This window comes from Danio rerio, chromosome 12 (assembly GCF_049306965.1).
Source record: "Danio rerio strain Tuebingen ecotype United States chromosome 12, GRCz12tu, whole genome shotgun sequence".
NCBI lineage: Eukaryota > Metazoa > Chordata > Actinopteri > Cypriniformes > Danionidae > Danio > Danio rerio.
The window spans coordinates 17,726,551-17,742,779 of NC_133187.1; the positions used below are offsets into that span (position 1 = coordinate 17,726,551).

At 34.7% G+C, this 16,229-nt stretch overlaps 1 protein-coding gene across 1 annotated transcript in view; it reads left to right on the top strand.

Annotated features, from left to right (window-relative positions):
- Window positions 1–16,229, top strand: part of lrp2b (low density lipoprotein receptor-related protein 2b) — a 96,876-nt gene that overhangs the window by 4,340 nt on the left and 76,307 nt on the right. The window contains exons 5-20 of the mRNA XM_021480278.3: window positions 1,240–1,350; window positions 1,470–1,583; window positions 3,509–3,625; window positions 3,733–3,876; window positions 6,723–6,839; window positions 7,070–7,198; window positions 8,057–8,226; window positions 8,323–8,546; window positions 9,505–9,711; window positions 10,425–10,627; window positions 11,045–11,185; window positions 11,340–11,549; window positions 11,964–12,156; window positions 14,048–14,173; window positions 14,357–14,487; window positions 14,628–14,765. Coding sequence (XP_021335953.2) covers window positions 1,240–1,350; window positions 1,470–1,583; window positions 3,509–3,625; window positions 3,733–3,876; window positions 6,723–6,839; window positions 7,070–7,198; window positions 8,057–8,226; window positions 8,323–8,546; window positions 9,505–9,711; window positions 10,425–10,627; window positions 11,045–11,185; window positions 11,340–11,549; window positions 11,964–12,156; window positions 14,048–14,173; window positions 14,357–14,487; window positions 14,628–14,765 — 2,475 coding nt within the window. The remainder of the gene's footprint in view (window positions 1–1,239; window positions 1,351–1,469; window positions 1,584–3,508; window positions 3,626–3,732; window positions 3,877–6,722; window positions 6,840–7,069; window positions 7,199–8,056; window positions 8,227–8,322; window positions 8,547–9,504; window positions 9,712–10,424; window positions 10,628–11,044; window positions 11,186–11,339; window positions 11,550–11,963; window positions 12,157–14,047; window positions 14,174–14,356; window positions 14,488–14,627; window positions 14,766–16,229) is intronic.

Genomic DNA, 16,229 nt, shown 5'->3' on the forward strand with positions numbered 1-16,229 from the left:
TAGTGCACTAATATAGGGATTAGTGACTGAGGGTATAGACAGTGAGCATGGACACAGAACTAGCACTAGATGTACTTTGGTCATTTTTGAGCGAGATTCTAATGGTCTAATCCAATAAAATAATGGATGCTAAGCTTAGCTAAAAGTGCTCCTGCTACACCCAGAGATAGGGTGAACAAAGAAAGAAAGAAAGAAAGAAACAAAGAAAGAAAGAAAGAAAGAAAGAAAGAAAGAAAGAAAGAAAGAAAGAAAGAAAGAAAGAAAGAAAGAAAGAAAGAAAGAAAGAAAAGAACACACAGATGGGTTTACATTACAATTGCTTTATTAGAAAAATGATTTGCGTTTGAGGATCCATTGCTTTCTCAAGGCAAATCACTTACTGTTCAGTCTGAAATGTGTGTGTAGGTGAGTGAGTGAGTTGGGGTGGTGTGTATAGGAATGCTTTCTCTCTGATGGATGAATATAGTCTGGACACCCATTTATTTTCTGTTACGGTCAATTTTGATCGGGAACACCACTGGTGTAACAATTGATTAAAACACTTCAAATTGAATGAAAGAGATGATCTGCACTTCAAGTGCATAGCATGGAGGATATCATAAGGCCTTGAGGCAATCAGATGTAAAAGACAATATTTCTGAGTGTTTTAAGCATAAAATAAGATTTGACTCAAGCACGACAAAAGGTTAAATAGCAAAATGAATTAAAAATTCACAGAAAAACTGGTAATTTAGCTCTCATCTCTATAACAAAACTCTATAATAACTATTTATTTCAGTCTAGACCTGTAATACATAAAAAAATAAATACAAATATTTATTACTTTTAGCAATTTGCTGTTTACCATTTCTCAGTAACAATACAGACTGTAAATGTGTAGTTAAAAAACATGACCAGAATATCAGAACATAAAAGATTACTGCATTATTATCATTTTATATTACTTTTATAGTCAAAAGTAAATTCGAATCTTTTACACCTAAACTAAATTGCAACATGTCTGTCACAAAGGTTAAAATACTGTAAAGTAACCTTTACCTTAATGGTTAAAGTAAAGTAACGTTATCTTTACAAGAAAAAAGCATATGACTACTAGCCATGGTCCAGTACACATAAAAATCTCAAGATAAATCAGCTACCAAAATGACACGAGAACACTGTTGGGTGACGTAAAATTCATTCATATTCAGATTTTGTAATTGCAATAAAATGCATCAAATTTCTTCTCATTTATTCCAGATTACCCAGCCTGCACAGAGAAGACATGTGCTAATGGCGCTTGTTACAACAATGCTCAACACTGTAATGGGATACTAGATTGTCGAGATGGATCAGATGAATCCAACTGCAGTGAGTTGTAATAGTTATTAATTAGAGATGCCAGTGAATAGAGTTAAGATGTATATTTAGGATTTTACGTTGCTGTCATTTCCTTTCATATATGTTTTTGTCCTTCATCTCTGAAACAGCAAGGCATTGTCAGTCACATCAATTTGAATGTGCTAATGGATTCTGCATCCCAATGCCCTTTGTCTGTGATCACTGGGATGACTGTGGAGACAATAGTGATGAGCAAAACTGTGGTGGGTTCCATATTTTTTTTAACATATTCGACCAAAGCTGCTGATGTTACACTGAGATTATTTTTCAGGAAAATGAATGTTCATTAAAGGAGTCAAAATATCCTGATATGATTTAAAACTGTGTCACAAAAATGAGGTGGGACTGGATAGAAATGCATTTATTGATAATAATTATAATTTATTGATTTAGATACAAACCACTAATACAAACCACATTAATCTTTAGTAATATGTGATTTTGAAACATTGCTTTGTAAAGCTTCATAATTTTGCAAATCTTTTGTTTGAATCCCGTGATTCAATTCCAGGTAAATGGATTCACATCTCTGTATTTTTCAGTTAAATATATTCAAGTGTGATGTTTGATGATCAAATTTTGGGAGAAGAATGAGCAGATGTTTTGACGAGGATAATTCATCATTGACAATTATTCCACTATCCAATCTGCATAAATAATCCAGCATATCTCCATTTTCTCTCGAATTTGGCATCCCTCTACCACTCCGATTGGGGGGTTGGGGTGGTGGGGGTTACTCCTACAGTATCTCTCTCCCTTACAACAAGGGGAATAACCCTGGTTATAGTGTCTTTCAGTCCAAAGTCCTCTACTCAGACAGTGTGACAAATACACATTTTCCTAGTTTAGTCTATATATGAACTTGTGAAACCTTATTTGGTCTCAATTATTATACATTTTAATGACACATTTGAATATAAGGAAAGAGGAGCAATTGCTGTAGAGTCTCTTATTGGATAGATTAATCAAAATTTTATAGGGATAAAAACTAAAAAAGCATTATAATTTCATAAAACCACAAATTAGCTGGTATCACAAGCATATCCCACTTTAATCATTTTGTGAGCAGCTGGTTTAACCAATTCAAAGTTATAAAAAGTTTCTTCTAGTTTTTCCAGTAACTACAAAAAAACTAAAACCACAAAGTAAACAACCCACATGAAGGAAACACTGATTTATATTAAATAATATATTGTTTTTTAACCATACTAGTAAAGCACTAGAATAAATCAGTTGTGTTCTTCCCACATTAAAATAAATGCTATAGTGTTTTTGAACCATACTGCTGTACTGTACAGTATATGCAGGGTGATTCAAACAGAAAACCACAACTTTGAAAATCTGTATTTTTTTGTATGTTTCTATGGTTTGAATTTGAAGCTTTAAAACATTTTTTGGAGAATTTCTGCACTCAGCTAAACTAAATGCCTTCTATTTTGATGTCAGGGAACATTTTAACATTCAGAGTGATTCAAAAAGAATACCACCACTTTGAAAATCTGTATTTAATCAAAGAAACACTAAAGGAACCTAGGATAATTAATCAATATGATGAATACCTAACAAAGTTTTTTTTTTTTTCAGTTAAAAAACAAGTTTATAGATTTTCACTAGTTTTTTTTTATCACCCTGTATTAGCTAAAGTATTTACAACATTTTGTTAATAACTGTTACAGCATAATGTACTATTAATTGAACTGAAAAACAATAATAAAACTGTTGTACAAAACTTGGTATTGAGTAATTTGATTATATTCCTGTAGCTGCTGGATTACCTCAGTGAAATACACCACAATTCACTGCAGTAAAAACTAAAGTATACAAAAGTTTTTATTAGTTTTTCAGTTCAGTTAATGATGAAACTTTCATTAACAAAGTGTTATAAATACTATAGCTAATAATATATAAAGTATTACAGAATGGTTCAAAAACACCCTAATACTCACTATAAATGTGGGATGAACCTTAGATGAGACCCTCTCGGGTATGATTAAGGAATTATTAAAAAACTCGGAGTAAGTATCTGTTATTCTAGAAGAATTGAGCTAACCAATGTTGGCATTCTGAAAGGGTTTATCCTCCAGAGAACTGAATGATAAATGACTGCTATGTTGTCTTCTTTTTCCAGAGTATCGGACCTGTAGTGGGTCAGAGTTCGCCTGCAGCAATGGACGCTGTATGCCACAGCAGTGGGTGTGTGACGGCATCAACGATTGCGGTGACTTTAGTGATGAGAATGGATGCGGTGAGACAGACAGCTCATCATCTCTCGAATCAATGTGCAACAGATTCAGTCACATTTATAGAAGTTCAATTATTTGAGGCTAAAGGCTGAACATTTCATGTTTTCAGACCCAGGTATAAGAGATTGTTACCCAGGCGAATGGCCTTGCCCAGGTTCTTCACTGTGTGTGCCGGTAAACAAAGTGTGTGACGAACATCCTGACTGCCCTGGTGGAACAGATGAGAGCAATGCTACAGCACATCTGACCTGCGGTAAATACCAGTACCACTGTAATTAAAAAAATAAATGAAGAAGCAGTGCTATGTCAAATCCAACAACAATATTGCGCACACTACTAAAATTGTGTTCTTGAATGACTGCTGCTGTTTAGAATTTTTCAACCAAAGGAGTTACATACAGTAAAGCATAGTTTATTTTACTTGTTTAATTATAATATGCAAACTGATACCCAAACACTACTTCACTTCCTAGACTTGAATGCAGTATGTCTTTTAAAACTGGGTGTTTTGAAAGACAAAATTGCCAAGAACAGAATCAAAAATAGTTTTCTAAATGTTTGTGTAGAGTTTTTGATGGAATAACATTGCTGAGATAATGTGTGCATTAAAGTAGCAAAAAAAAAAAGTTGTCCAGAGCTGATCTAAAGCATTAGTATCAGCTGTTGCCTCACAGCAAGAAGGTCGTTGGGTCGATGCTTCGAACCTCGGCTCAGTTGGCATTTCTGTGTGGAGTTTGCATGTTCTCCCTGCGTTAGCGGGGGTTTCCTCTGGGTGCTCCGGTTTACCCCACAGTCCAAAGACACAAGTGGTGCTCGCTGCAGAGCCATTTGGGCGAGCTGAGCTCCAGCGAGGGGGAACTTGAGCTTGAGCTCCACCTTTTTTGCACTTCTTCTACGAGTGATGTCACTGGGGGTAGGGTTAGGGGTGGGGTTGGTGTACGCATTAAAACAGCTTACAGGAGGCAGAACGAGAGCTCATGTTCCCCTCGCTGGAGCTCAGCTCTGCTCAAATGGCTCTGCACCCTCTCCAAAGACATGCGGTACAGGTGAATTGGGTAGGCTAAATTATCCTTAGTGAACGTGTGTGTGTGTGTGTGTGTGTGTGTGTGTGTGGATGTTTCCCAGAGATGGGTTGCGGCTGGAAGGGCATCCGCTGCGTAACAACTTGCTGGATAAGTTGGCGGTTCATTCCGCTGTGGCGACCCCGGATTAATAAAGGGACTAAGCCGACAAGAAAATGAATGAATGAATAATTTTAATATTTTTTAATATTATTTAATATCATATACATATTACTGCAGAAATTGTTATATGTAAAATACCAGACATTGTTTCTTTTTCCTCCTTTATTTTATATTACTTATGAACATTTCCCTATATACATTTAGTATATTTTGTTAGCTTTAAAGTACTTGAATTTTGCACCTAGTACTAGAAATCAGAAGTATCAGATCAGGACTCTGTCGACAGACACTCAATTTTAAATGGGGGAAGAAAAAAACACCAATAAGCACATTTAAGCTGCTTTTTGACAGTCATGACCTGTGCGGGTTCTTTTTCTTGCCAGGCTTTGGTTCTTTATTTAGATTTAGATTGTGACATCAAGTGACCAAAATTCGGTGTCTAGCCAGAATCTAAGGACAACGTTATTTTGATGTCCAATAACGACGTCAAATGATGTTGATATCTGGTTGATTTTAGGTTGTGTTGGAAAGTGACCAAAATCCAACATTGAGCCAACATCTTAAGCCAACCTCATAATATTGACACAAAATATTGACATTTATTTATAAAGTTTGGCAACCATAACCCAATGTCTGATAGATAGTGGTTATGTCCACACAACGTCAAGCTGCAACATCATTATTAGACATTGATATTTGGTTGATTTTAGGTTGGACAGTGGACATTGATGTTGGCCTGATGTTGATTTCTGACGTAAAACCCAATTTTCATTTTTACACAAAATGCAACATCCCCTCAACGTTGAGGTACAATGTAAGTCTGACGTCATGTTCATGTCTTGTGCCTGCTGGGTGTTTAAGGCCATTTTGGTCATCATAAAGTAAACATCTGTCATCTTCTCATCAGTGACGTGCATCTAAACAGTCTCTGGGTCAATTTGTGTAAAGATTTTTATACATCTACTTGAACACTGTTAATGCTTCTATACAGTTTACTGCAGTTATAAATCACCCATGACTTGAGGTAGTTCATTATGATGAAATTTATTTGATTTAACTGGAATCGTAATACAGATTTTTCTAATTCCCATAGACAGGAAAAAACAAAGTAGTGACTGCAGGATGAAGGAAAGTGATGGAGTAAAAGTACCAATACTGCACAAAAAATTTACTCAAGGAAAAGTAAAAGTTTACATTTTTAATACCACTCAGTAAATTACAATTTCTGAGAAAAACTACTCAATTACAGTAATTTGAGTATTCGTAATTTGTTACTTTACATCACTAGGAATAGCTCATGTCATGACCAGCAAGAACCAGCTTAATCCAGCAAACAAGCATCAAATCAAAACCTGTACTTTAGCAGCATGCAGTTTTTTTTTTTTTTTTTTTTTTTTTTTTTTTTTTTTGTAGTGGTGGGATAATGAATACAATTGCTAATGTAATGATGATCGTTCTCCTTAATGCTTACACTTCAACACTTTTCAAAATATGTCTCCTACTGAGCTTGGTGAGGCCTCCTGTTGAGCCAGGACCCTCCCCTGTTGGGAACCAATGAATTTAACTTTCATTAAAACATTTAAATCACAAAGCTTGCAGCAGGAAAAGTATTCACTAGAAGCCAGTATAGCTATAATGACCTGATATGCTGTGAACATGAATTTAACTGTACACTCAGTATTACTGGACAAATAAGAGTACATAATGTGTTTTATGGAGTTTTATGTGGATTGAGTTTTTACCTCAAGCACATGTGAGCAGGTGATTCACGTTTTATTATAACACAGATGATGACCGGATGGCCTTTGGTGCAAGACTCATGTCACGTTATGCATGTGACAGACATGCTGTGATTGCCCAGGTGCTTCAGATATTTACAATAGCTAACTGCCACTGGTATCTGTTTCTCGTGTAGATTTACACCAGTGTTCTGCTTTGAGCTGTGAGTACCGCTGTCATCCCACCCCACAGGGAGGAGCATGCTACTGTCCTGATGGCTTCACTGTGGCCAATGATAGTCGCACTTGTGTGGGTAAGTGCTTTTTATTCTTTTATTATAGTTATCAATAATTTACATTTGTTTTCTTTGTTACAATCTCTGAATATTTCTGCCATGCAACTAGACATGACTATAATGACTAAATTTAAAAATGTATAATGTATTCAGGTCATTGCATATGTGGGTACATTTAAATAAACTAAACAGATCTGAACAACAGAAATGAGTCATGTCATTAACCAAAGTATGTGGTTTATTCTTAGACTATGATGACTGTAAAATTTGGGGTATCTGTGATCATTTCTGTGAGGATCGTCCAGGCACACATCATTGCAGCTGTGCTGATGGATACTTCCTGGAGCAAGGTCATGTCTGCAAGGCCAATATTTCAGGTAAGTGGAAACTAGAACTGAATATATGGTAAACATGAGTATTTATGAATACAATGTTAATTTTTTTACTTTCCTTCCCTGAGAACCATGAATCCTTTCTTAAAGCATCTAAGTTACGCGAGCTGTCACTGGAGTGGTACCTTTTCAAAAGGTACAAATTTGTACCTAAAAGGTCCATATTAATACCTCAAGAGTACATATATGTACCTAAAAATACTAAAATGTTCCTCTTAAATATTTTTAAATACTATTATATACTTTTGAGGTACCAATATGGACCAAAAGTACAAATAAGTACAAATGTGTACTTTTTGAAAAGGTCTCAGCTCATGTACCTTTATTTCCAAGTGTAGAGTAAATGAGTATTAAACATTTCACCATAATATAAATCTGTCACCAGAAAACATATTTCTAAATGTGATGTTGACTTGAAAAGTAGACCGGATGTTTATAACAACTAAAGAGATCCATATATGCAAAAAATAATAACAATAATAATTAGTTTACATTAGTTAGTTTAAGTTAGGTGTAATAAAATGCAATGAAACAGGAAAAAACTATTGAACACATGAAGAAAGGGAGGTGTAGAAAAGCATCGAAAGCCCAGACAGCAGCTGAAATCTCTCAGTAGTTTTTCAGCAAGCCTCTACCCTTCGTCATTGTAAATTAATATTAGCTGTTATTACACATAAGAAATTTTTCAGATTTAAAAAAAAAAATTTATTTGTATTCTTTGTGTCAATTCCATGTTAACAGCTCTTTTAGAAATAATATTCCCAGGAAAAAACAAAAACAAAACCATTATGTTGGACTGTATTTCTAATAGTGCTTTGTTACATCTCGTCTTGTTTCTCACAGGGGGTTTACCACAGCTGATCTTCACAGATGGACGTGATATCAAAATGGCAGATATACATGGGCGTTTTATCAGACTTCTAGTTCAGTCAGATGGTAAAGGCTATGCTGTGGGTGTTGGTTACAACTGGCACACTCAAAGGGTCTTTTGGACAGACACGAGTTCTCAGAAGGTGGTTAAATTTTTACGGTGTGAAATCATAATATACTATACACATAAATACAAATAAATTTTAAAAACATATTTTTTCTGCATATATCCTTTTTAGGTTTTCTCCATAAATTTTGATGGGAGTGATAAGATGGAGGTGCTTTCTGAAGCAGTACACAATGCACAGAATGTAGCAGTAGACTGGATAAACTTTAAGCTGTATCTTGTTGAGGAACGTGTGGAGAGAATCGAAGCATGTGATTATGATGGGGGAAACCGTGTCACACTGATTGCAGAAAACTTGGTGACTCCTCATGGACTTGCTCTGGACCCAACCGTGGGGTGAGTACAGTATGTGTGAATGTGATTCAATATGTTTAAAGGTAAAATAATGAAAATCTAGAAATATCTAGGCATAGCTAATTAATAAGAGTTCAGTACATAGAAATTACATACCGTAAGCCTCAAACGCCATAGTTTCTCATTCTCATTACAATATCCTGGTGAAAATCAAGCCAGTTGGAACAAAACACACAGCCGTGTTTAAATACAGAGTCTTACTTTTTACAGGTTGCCAACATGCAAAATAAAGGGTGTTATGGATTATACATTTATTTGTTGCCCTCCGGAGAGGCATAAGGTCTTTATAAACGTATATTTTCATAGTTAAATATGTATATAGTGAAATGTGTGGCATATGTTTGTAATGAGGCAACAGACACATGTGTAAGTTTGTAATGGCAATAAAAACATTTATATGTGATAAATATAGTGACTATAATTGTTAAATGTACATTTATGCATTGTCACATTACACAGTTGTTACTGATATCTATAAAGTGAAAGAATGCCCATAAACTTCAAAAACTCACCTGTTTATTCTGAGGTTGATATTAATTTCTGCTTGTGTTTTCATATACAATAAAACTATTTCTAAAACATAAAAAAAAGTTAACTTAGATAATTTACTCACTATTTACTCACCCTCAGGTGGTTCCAAACCTTTATGAGTTTCACTGGCATGAGCTGCTGAAGTATCAGAGCAGAGCTCATTAATATTCATAACCAATCCAAATATGATCAAAACTAACCATTTTATATTAGGTTCAGTTTCTAGGGTTTGAAATTGGAGCTTTAAAACCCTTTCTTGGAGAATTTCTGCACTCATCTAAACCAAATACATTTTATTTTAATTTCAGAGAGCATTTGAAAATTGTATTAATGCATTCTATGGCACATTTTAATAAACATGTCTCATCTGTTTATGGTCTGTTTGCCCTAACCTTTTTTTCCTCTACAGATACATGTTCTTCACAGACTCTGGCGATAACACAGATGATGTCAAATTGGAGCGAGCCTTCATGGATGGTAGTAACCGATTTGATCTGGTTAGGACCAGATTAGGTAGCCCTACCGGAATCACCTTGGATTTGGTCACCAAGAGGGTTTACTGGACAGACAGTCATTTTAACCTGGTTGAGACAGTCACATATAGTGGCTTGGACAGGTAATTGTGCAATTTGGTATTTTTCCATTTATGTGTATGTAAATAAGTAGTTCTCAACCAGAAGGCAAAGGAAAATCCAAGATGAAATTATTTAAAATAAGACAAAACAACTATTAAAATAAGACAAAACACATTTCAATACATATAGGTTTTGATCCTAAAATTAATGTATGATGAAATCAAAAGTGAGGATCAAATCTGGTAAAAACAGATGTGAAAATGTTAATAATAATATGTGTTAATTTTTTAATAATAATTATTAGGAAATATAACACAGAATTTGGCAAAATGTCTCGCATTCCAATGCAATTTTCATGCAATTTAAGCATAAAATTATGGATTCTTTGTTAGGAGGCTTTATTCTGTTGGCAAGACTTATTATATATTCTTTAATTAGTACATTTTAGTTGATAAAGCATGTATGATAGTGAAAGTTGACAAGAATAGTGGCAATATTTAAACAGTCGAGCATTTAATTTAAATTGAAAGTTAGAAATTCATGTCTGTGGAAAAATATATATTAATTTGTAATATTTAATAACAGTTTTCACAAATTTTTTTTCTACTTCAAAGAATAAAAATGTAGTACTTAAAAAAATTGTAGCCTTAGTAGCCTATTAGAAGTGCATTATCACACAAAAAACACGAAAAGAAAACAAAAAAAGCATTTGTTAGTTTAATGATTACATTTTTGCTATTAATTGTGCCTCTAGGAAAACAGTGTTGAATGGAGGCCATCAGGTTCCTCACCCATTCGGAATTTCAGTATTTGAGAACCATGCTTTTTTCACTGACTGGGTCAAAATGGGTGTGATTCGGACTAACCGCTTCAATGGCAGTGACCCCACTTTCCTGTACCGCTCTACTAACCGGCCTGGACAAATTGTGGTTTCCCATCCAGCTCTTCAGCCTTTTGGTGAGACAAGTGAACAAAAAGTGAATGAAAACTCTTATAAAATAACAAGACGGCAAAATCCCCTGAGTAAAGTTGAATGAATGTTAAATGAATGACAGACAAGGATTAATTAGGTGATGATGGAGCACTGATGATGAACATCTGCTGGTAATAAACAAAAACACAGAAGAAAAACACAAAACTACAACTGACTTCAGTCACAGCCTTAGATGAAATCAGCTGAAACATAATACGTTGAATCTCTCAAAATCTCAGCAGAGGATCATTAAGCAAATCCACAAACAGCAGCTTTACTTACCAACTAGTTTTCGCTTATTTAAAGAGGGACCAAATAGTCTCTAAACTGAGTAAATTTTGCTCAGAGGATTTTGCTTTGTAAGTATACATCATTATAACTGGCCATTTTTCTGACTGCAGTGATAAACCCGTGTGGCAGACACAACGGTGGGTGTCAGCAAATCTGCCTTCTGAGTCACCGCACGGACAATGACGGGCTGGGTTATCGCTGCATGTGTCGCTTAGGATACGACCTTCAGGATGATCGCCACAGTTGCTTTAGTAAGACGAGGATCCTTCTTACCAAATTATGAGCCTCACTGTTTTTAAATGAGAAACTTGGATTGGATAGCTTAATTTAATCGTTGAATAAATGACTGAAATATTTCTTAGATGCACCAGATTCTCTAAAACATACATGTCTGTCTTTTTTCAGAAATTAAAGATTATTTACTGGTGGCGTACGCACAAGCGGTCAGAGGGATTCCTCTTAATGTTTCCTCTCAGGAGGACGTCACCTTACCTCTTTCTGGACTGGCTGATACCTTTTCTGGTTCTGGAGTAGAGTATGATGCGTCTGTGGAGAGCGTGTTTTACAATGATCGAATGCGGCAGCTCATATACAAATCAAACATCAATGGCACTAGTGAGTCTCTGAAAAACACATTGCTGCTGGTTTTAGTTTTTCTGCAAAAATATAAATAAATAAATTTAATTTTCAAACTTTAAGTGCCCCAAAACTTTAAGACGACCACTTTTCATTTTCATGCACTATAGGTCATATTAATAAAGATGTATACATTTTAGAAAGTTTTCAAATATTTACATAACGATTACCATTAAAATAAAAATTCAATTAACTCTTGTAGTTTTCTAAACTTCTGCAGTTGAGATGCGAATAAAAGTTGAAGGATTAGTTGGAAGAATTGATTTTGTTCTGTTATATTTTAGTGTTGTACCTATAACATAACACAAATGAGTTTTACTTATCACTCTAAGAAAAATAAATTCTTCACTAAATCAGTTTTTCACTAAACACAATCTTGCTGATGTATCTCAGGTCATAAGGTCCTGACGGGTTACAGAGTGGGTGCTGTGGAATCGATGGCATATGACTGGACCTCGAAGATTCTCTTCTGGACTTCCAGCACATATCGATCTGTCTGTGCATTTAAAGTAACAGATGGATCTCGACAGGACATTGTTAAGAACTTGATATACCCCCGGGGTATTGCTGTGCACCCTAGTGCTGGGTATGAACACAGTTTAAAAACAATCTTATGCTAAATACCAATTAACTTAATTACGTACAGTTGAAGTCAGAATCATTAGCCCCCTTTTGAATGTTTTTTTCATTTTTAAATATTTCCCAAATGGTGTTTAACAGGGTGAGGAAATTTTCACAGTATGTCTGATAATATTTTTTTTCTTTTTGAGAAAGTCTTATTTTTTTATTTCGGCTAAAATGAAAGCAGTTTTCATAAAAAAAAAAATACAAATAAAAAATTAAGGTCAATATTATTAGCCTTAAGCCAATAATATTGCCATTTTTTAACAGAACAAATCATTGTTAAAAATAACTTGCCTAATTACCCTAACCTGCCTAGTTAAGCTGTCTAGAAGTGTCTTGAAAAATATCTAGTCAAATAATAGGTAAATTATTTATTAAAACTATTATGTTTAAAAATGTGTTGAAAAAAATCTTCTTTCTGTTAAACAGAAATTGTGGAAAAAAATGAATGGGAGATAATTCTGACTTCAACTGTTTATAGACCAAATAATTGTTGGCTGCATCTAAAAGCTTAGGCAGATGACTTTTTGTCTTGCTGTCTTACTGAAAATCTCCCTTGTTACTGAATTATATGCACAGGATAGTCAGTCTGATCTCATGAGGAAATGTAATTATTTTACATTTTGTCACTTTAGAGGCTAATTTGTATGAATTCATATAAGTTCAGTCGTATGAAAATGTATGAATTCATGGTAACACTTTATTTTGATGGTCCATTTGAGTATTAGTAGACTGTCTGCGTAATATCTATATAAGAAGCTTAGCAAGTACAGGTCAACTTACACTAACTCTAACCCTTGCCCCAACCCTAACCCCAACCTAACAGTCTACTTATAAGCTAATGAGAATCAGTTGGCATGTAGATGCAATGTAATTTAAATTAACAAACAGACCATCAAAATAAAGTGTGACGGAATTCACCACTAAGTCAAAAAGTTACAAATTGCCGTGAGATAGAAAGTGAGAAAACCCAGGCAGAAAATGCTACATCTGAGCAGTATTCACAAATTGATCAGATAAAAGTTGTAGAAAAAGGTCAAGTCATCTTTATTTCTATAGCCTTTTACACAATGTACACACAAAAAGCTTTCATTCATCCAATATAAAAAATGATAGGGTAATGGTTCACATCTAAATTGTATCTCTTCACCAAATGAAAAATAAATAATTTGGCTTAAACAATATTTCCTGTCTCCATGAGAATAACTTTATATAACCTGGTAAAAAGCATGATTGTCTTGTCAAAGAAAGTCAATTATTTTAAATTCCTTTTTATTCTAAACAAGAAGATTTCAAAACAAAAAAATTCCATAAAATATTCATTCATCCAATTAAAAACTTTAGGATAATGGTTTCACATCAAAATTTGGTCACTTGAGCCAATAAAAAATAAACAATTTGCCTAAAACAATATTTATTTTAAGTCCATGAAAGTACAAACCATTTTGAGATTCTTTTTACTGGCCTGTGTGAATAACCTTAACATTTTACATTGGTCAAAACAAATATTTCATTGTTGTGCTCTAAATTAAAAACATTTCTATCTAACTATGTTTTGAACTTAAAATATATTAATGAAAAAATAAAACAAATCATATTTAACTGAAGTTAAAGATACACATTTAATTGAATGAAGTAAAGCTTGAAACATTTTTTAATTTTTTTATGTAGATTGTGTCAAAGCCTCTAGAATGAACAGTCAAACAATAAAAGTCAGATAAGATGTGACATGATCTAAGGATTGGGACATGCCTTGTTGCCTTGTAGCATTTTTCAGCTTTTGGATGCAGCCACTCATTTTTCTTCAGATTTGAGGATTTACAGCTATTAAATGTCTGTGTGTCAATCCCTAGATACCTGTTCTGGTCTGACTGGTACCGTCCAGCTGTGATCACCAGAGCATACACTGATGGAAGCAATGCAGTTCCACTAATCAACACAACACTTGGCTGGCCTAATGGACTTGCCGTAGACTACATGTAAGGAAGATATCTAACAATCAGCAGTACCTTACTGTAACTAACTGGTTTCTAAAAGAGATCTGTTTATTTTTTTGAAGTTTCATTTCAAATTCATCTAGACACAGGGATCAGTTTGGATTTATTAAAAGATGAATTGGATTGAATGGAAATTGGATTGTAATGATTTGTTGTGCTCCACAGGATGGATAGGCTGTATTGGGTTGATGCACAGCTGGATCGGATTGAGCATGTAAGCATTGATGGGTTTGACCGACAGGCCTTCTCCAGCATTGGACAAATCACTCACCCTTTCTCGCTTACGATACACACTGGTTGGTGCTTCTTTGTTTGTTCATTCATCACATGGCCACATTATGATTTTGATGTTGAGATGATGTTAAACTACTGGTATACAGAATTTAAATGTATTTTGTTTATTGACACTGAGTAATCTATCTCCACCTTTTGTTAGATCATCTATTTGTGTCAGACTGGCGGACAAATTCAGTTTTCCGAATGAGGAAAAGGGACGGTGGAGACAACATAATGCTCCGAAAGGGGATTTCGGGTATAATGAACATCAAGGCTTATTCAGCTGATCTCCAGGATTGTAAGTGACTGTTTATTTAATTTACTAGAATGTCATCGCATTTACTGCACTATTTAGACATATTTTGATGTAATGATTAATGTTATAAGTCTATGACAATCATTTTGTGTCAATGACAAGACAACTGTGACTCTGGACAATAAAAAAACTGAGATTGAGATTTGTGGTCCCACTTTATATTAAAGAGCTCATATTTAGCATTAAAAAAGATTATATTTTGGTTTTAAGGGTCTCCAACAACAGGCTGATATGCGTGTAAGGTCTAAAAACACTTCCATTGTCTTTTGCTATGCATTTATTTTTTATAATTATTCCAGCAACTCCCACATGAACCATTCAGCGATTGATTTGTTCCCAAACCCCTCCTTAGCGCAAAGCTAATCTGAGGTGATTGGTCCGATGACCCAGTCTTTTGTGATTGATCAACTGCAAGACACGAGACAGAGAGAAAAGCCTACCATGGCTATGAAGTAGCAGCCAGAGAGTATATAAAAGCCCAATGCAGGAATGCAATAAATAAATACAGTTAAAGACCAGCATATTGCTCAACTCTTAAACCTAATGCCAAGTAATACTAATGACACACATTCAGTATTAATCCACACAGTGGCAAAAGTTGAACTATTTTGAAAATTGACCACGCCACACGTGTGTAGGAACAGCTCATGGTGGCCTTAGCAAAGGCAAACAGCAGAGAATTGCCTCATGTTTTTACCGTGGTTTTGGACGCAATATCTGAACAGCCCCATACAGATTTAATCTGAGAGATACAGTACAAGCACTGATCTATAATTGATACATGATTACAAGCCACGCAGGGTGATTACAACATATAACACACAATTAAACACATTTAGCAAACTACACAAAATGAAGCAACAATTTTAATGACACTTACATGTTTTGATCCGAAGGAAGAAGAAACTGGTCCATTTAAACTGTAAAAGTTACTGACAAAGTACCTGTCAAAGTCTGACAAAATCCCATAGTCTCTGCTGCTCAACAGCAAACAGCTGGCGAATCCTGCATTGCAGTGTAGGTTATTGTATCAATCATCAGAAAAATTAAATGAGCAAACACAGCACTAGGTTGACAATACTGTGGTATTGTTGTGAAAATGAACTTTAACCCTTTAACCCTTTACACCCTGCAGCTGTGTGGTCATCTTTGTGTCATGATCAGTCCCGTGATCCCCGCACTCAGCTAGTGTGTGGAAGGAAAGCGCATGCACATTTTAACGGAACTGGAAGTACATACTGTATATGGTCATGTACCTTATTGATGATGATGCGATCAAACAAAAGATCCGAACCCAACTAGATTCATTTATTTGACTCTGAGTCAAATAATCTGTTAAAGAATCAATATTTTTAAACAAGGTGATCTTTTAGATTTAAACCTCAGCTGAATGTTTTCATTCACTTAGTGCTGTGCATGGAAGGTTATTTTCAAAAATCCAAAATA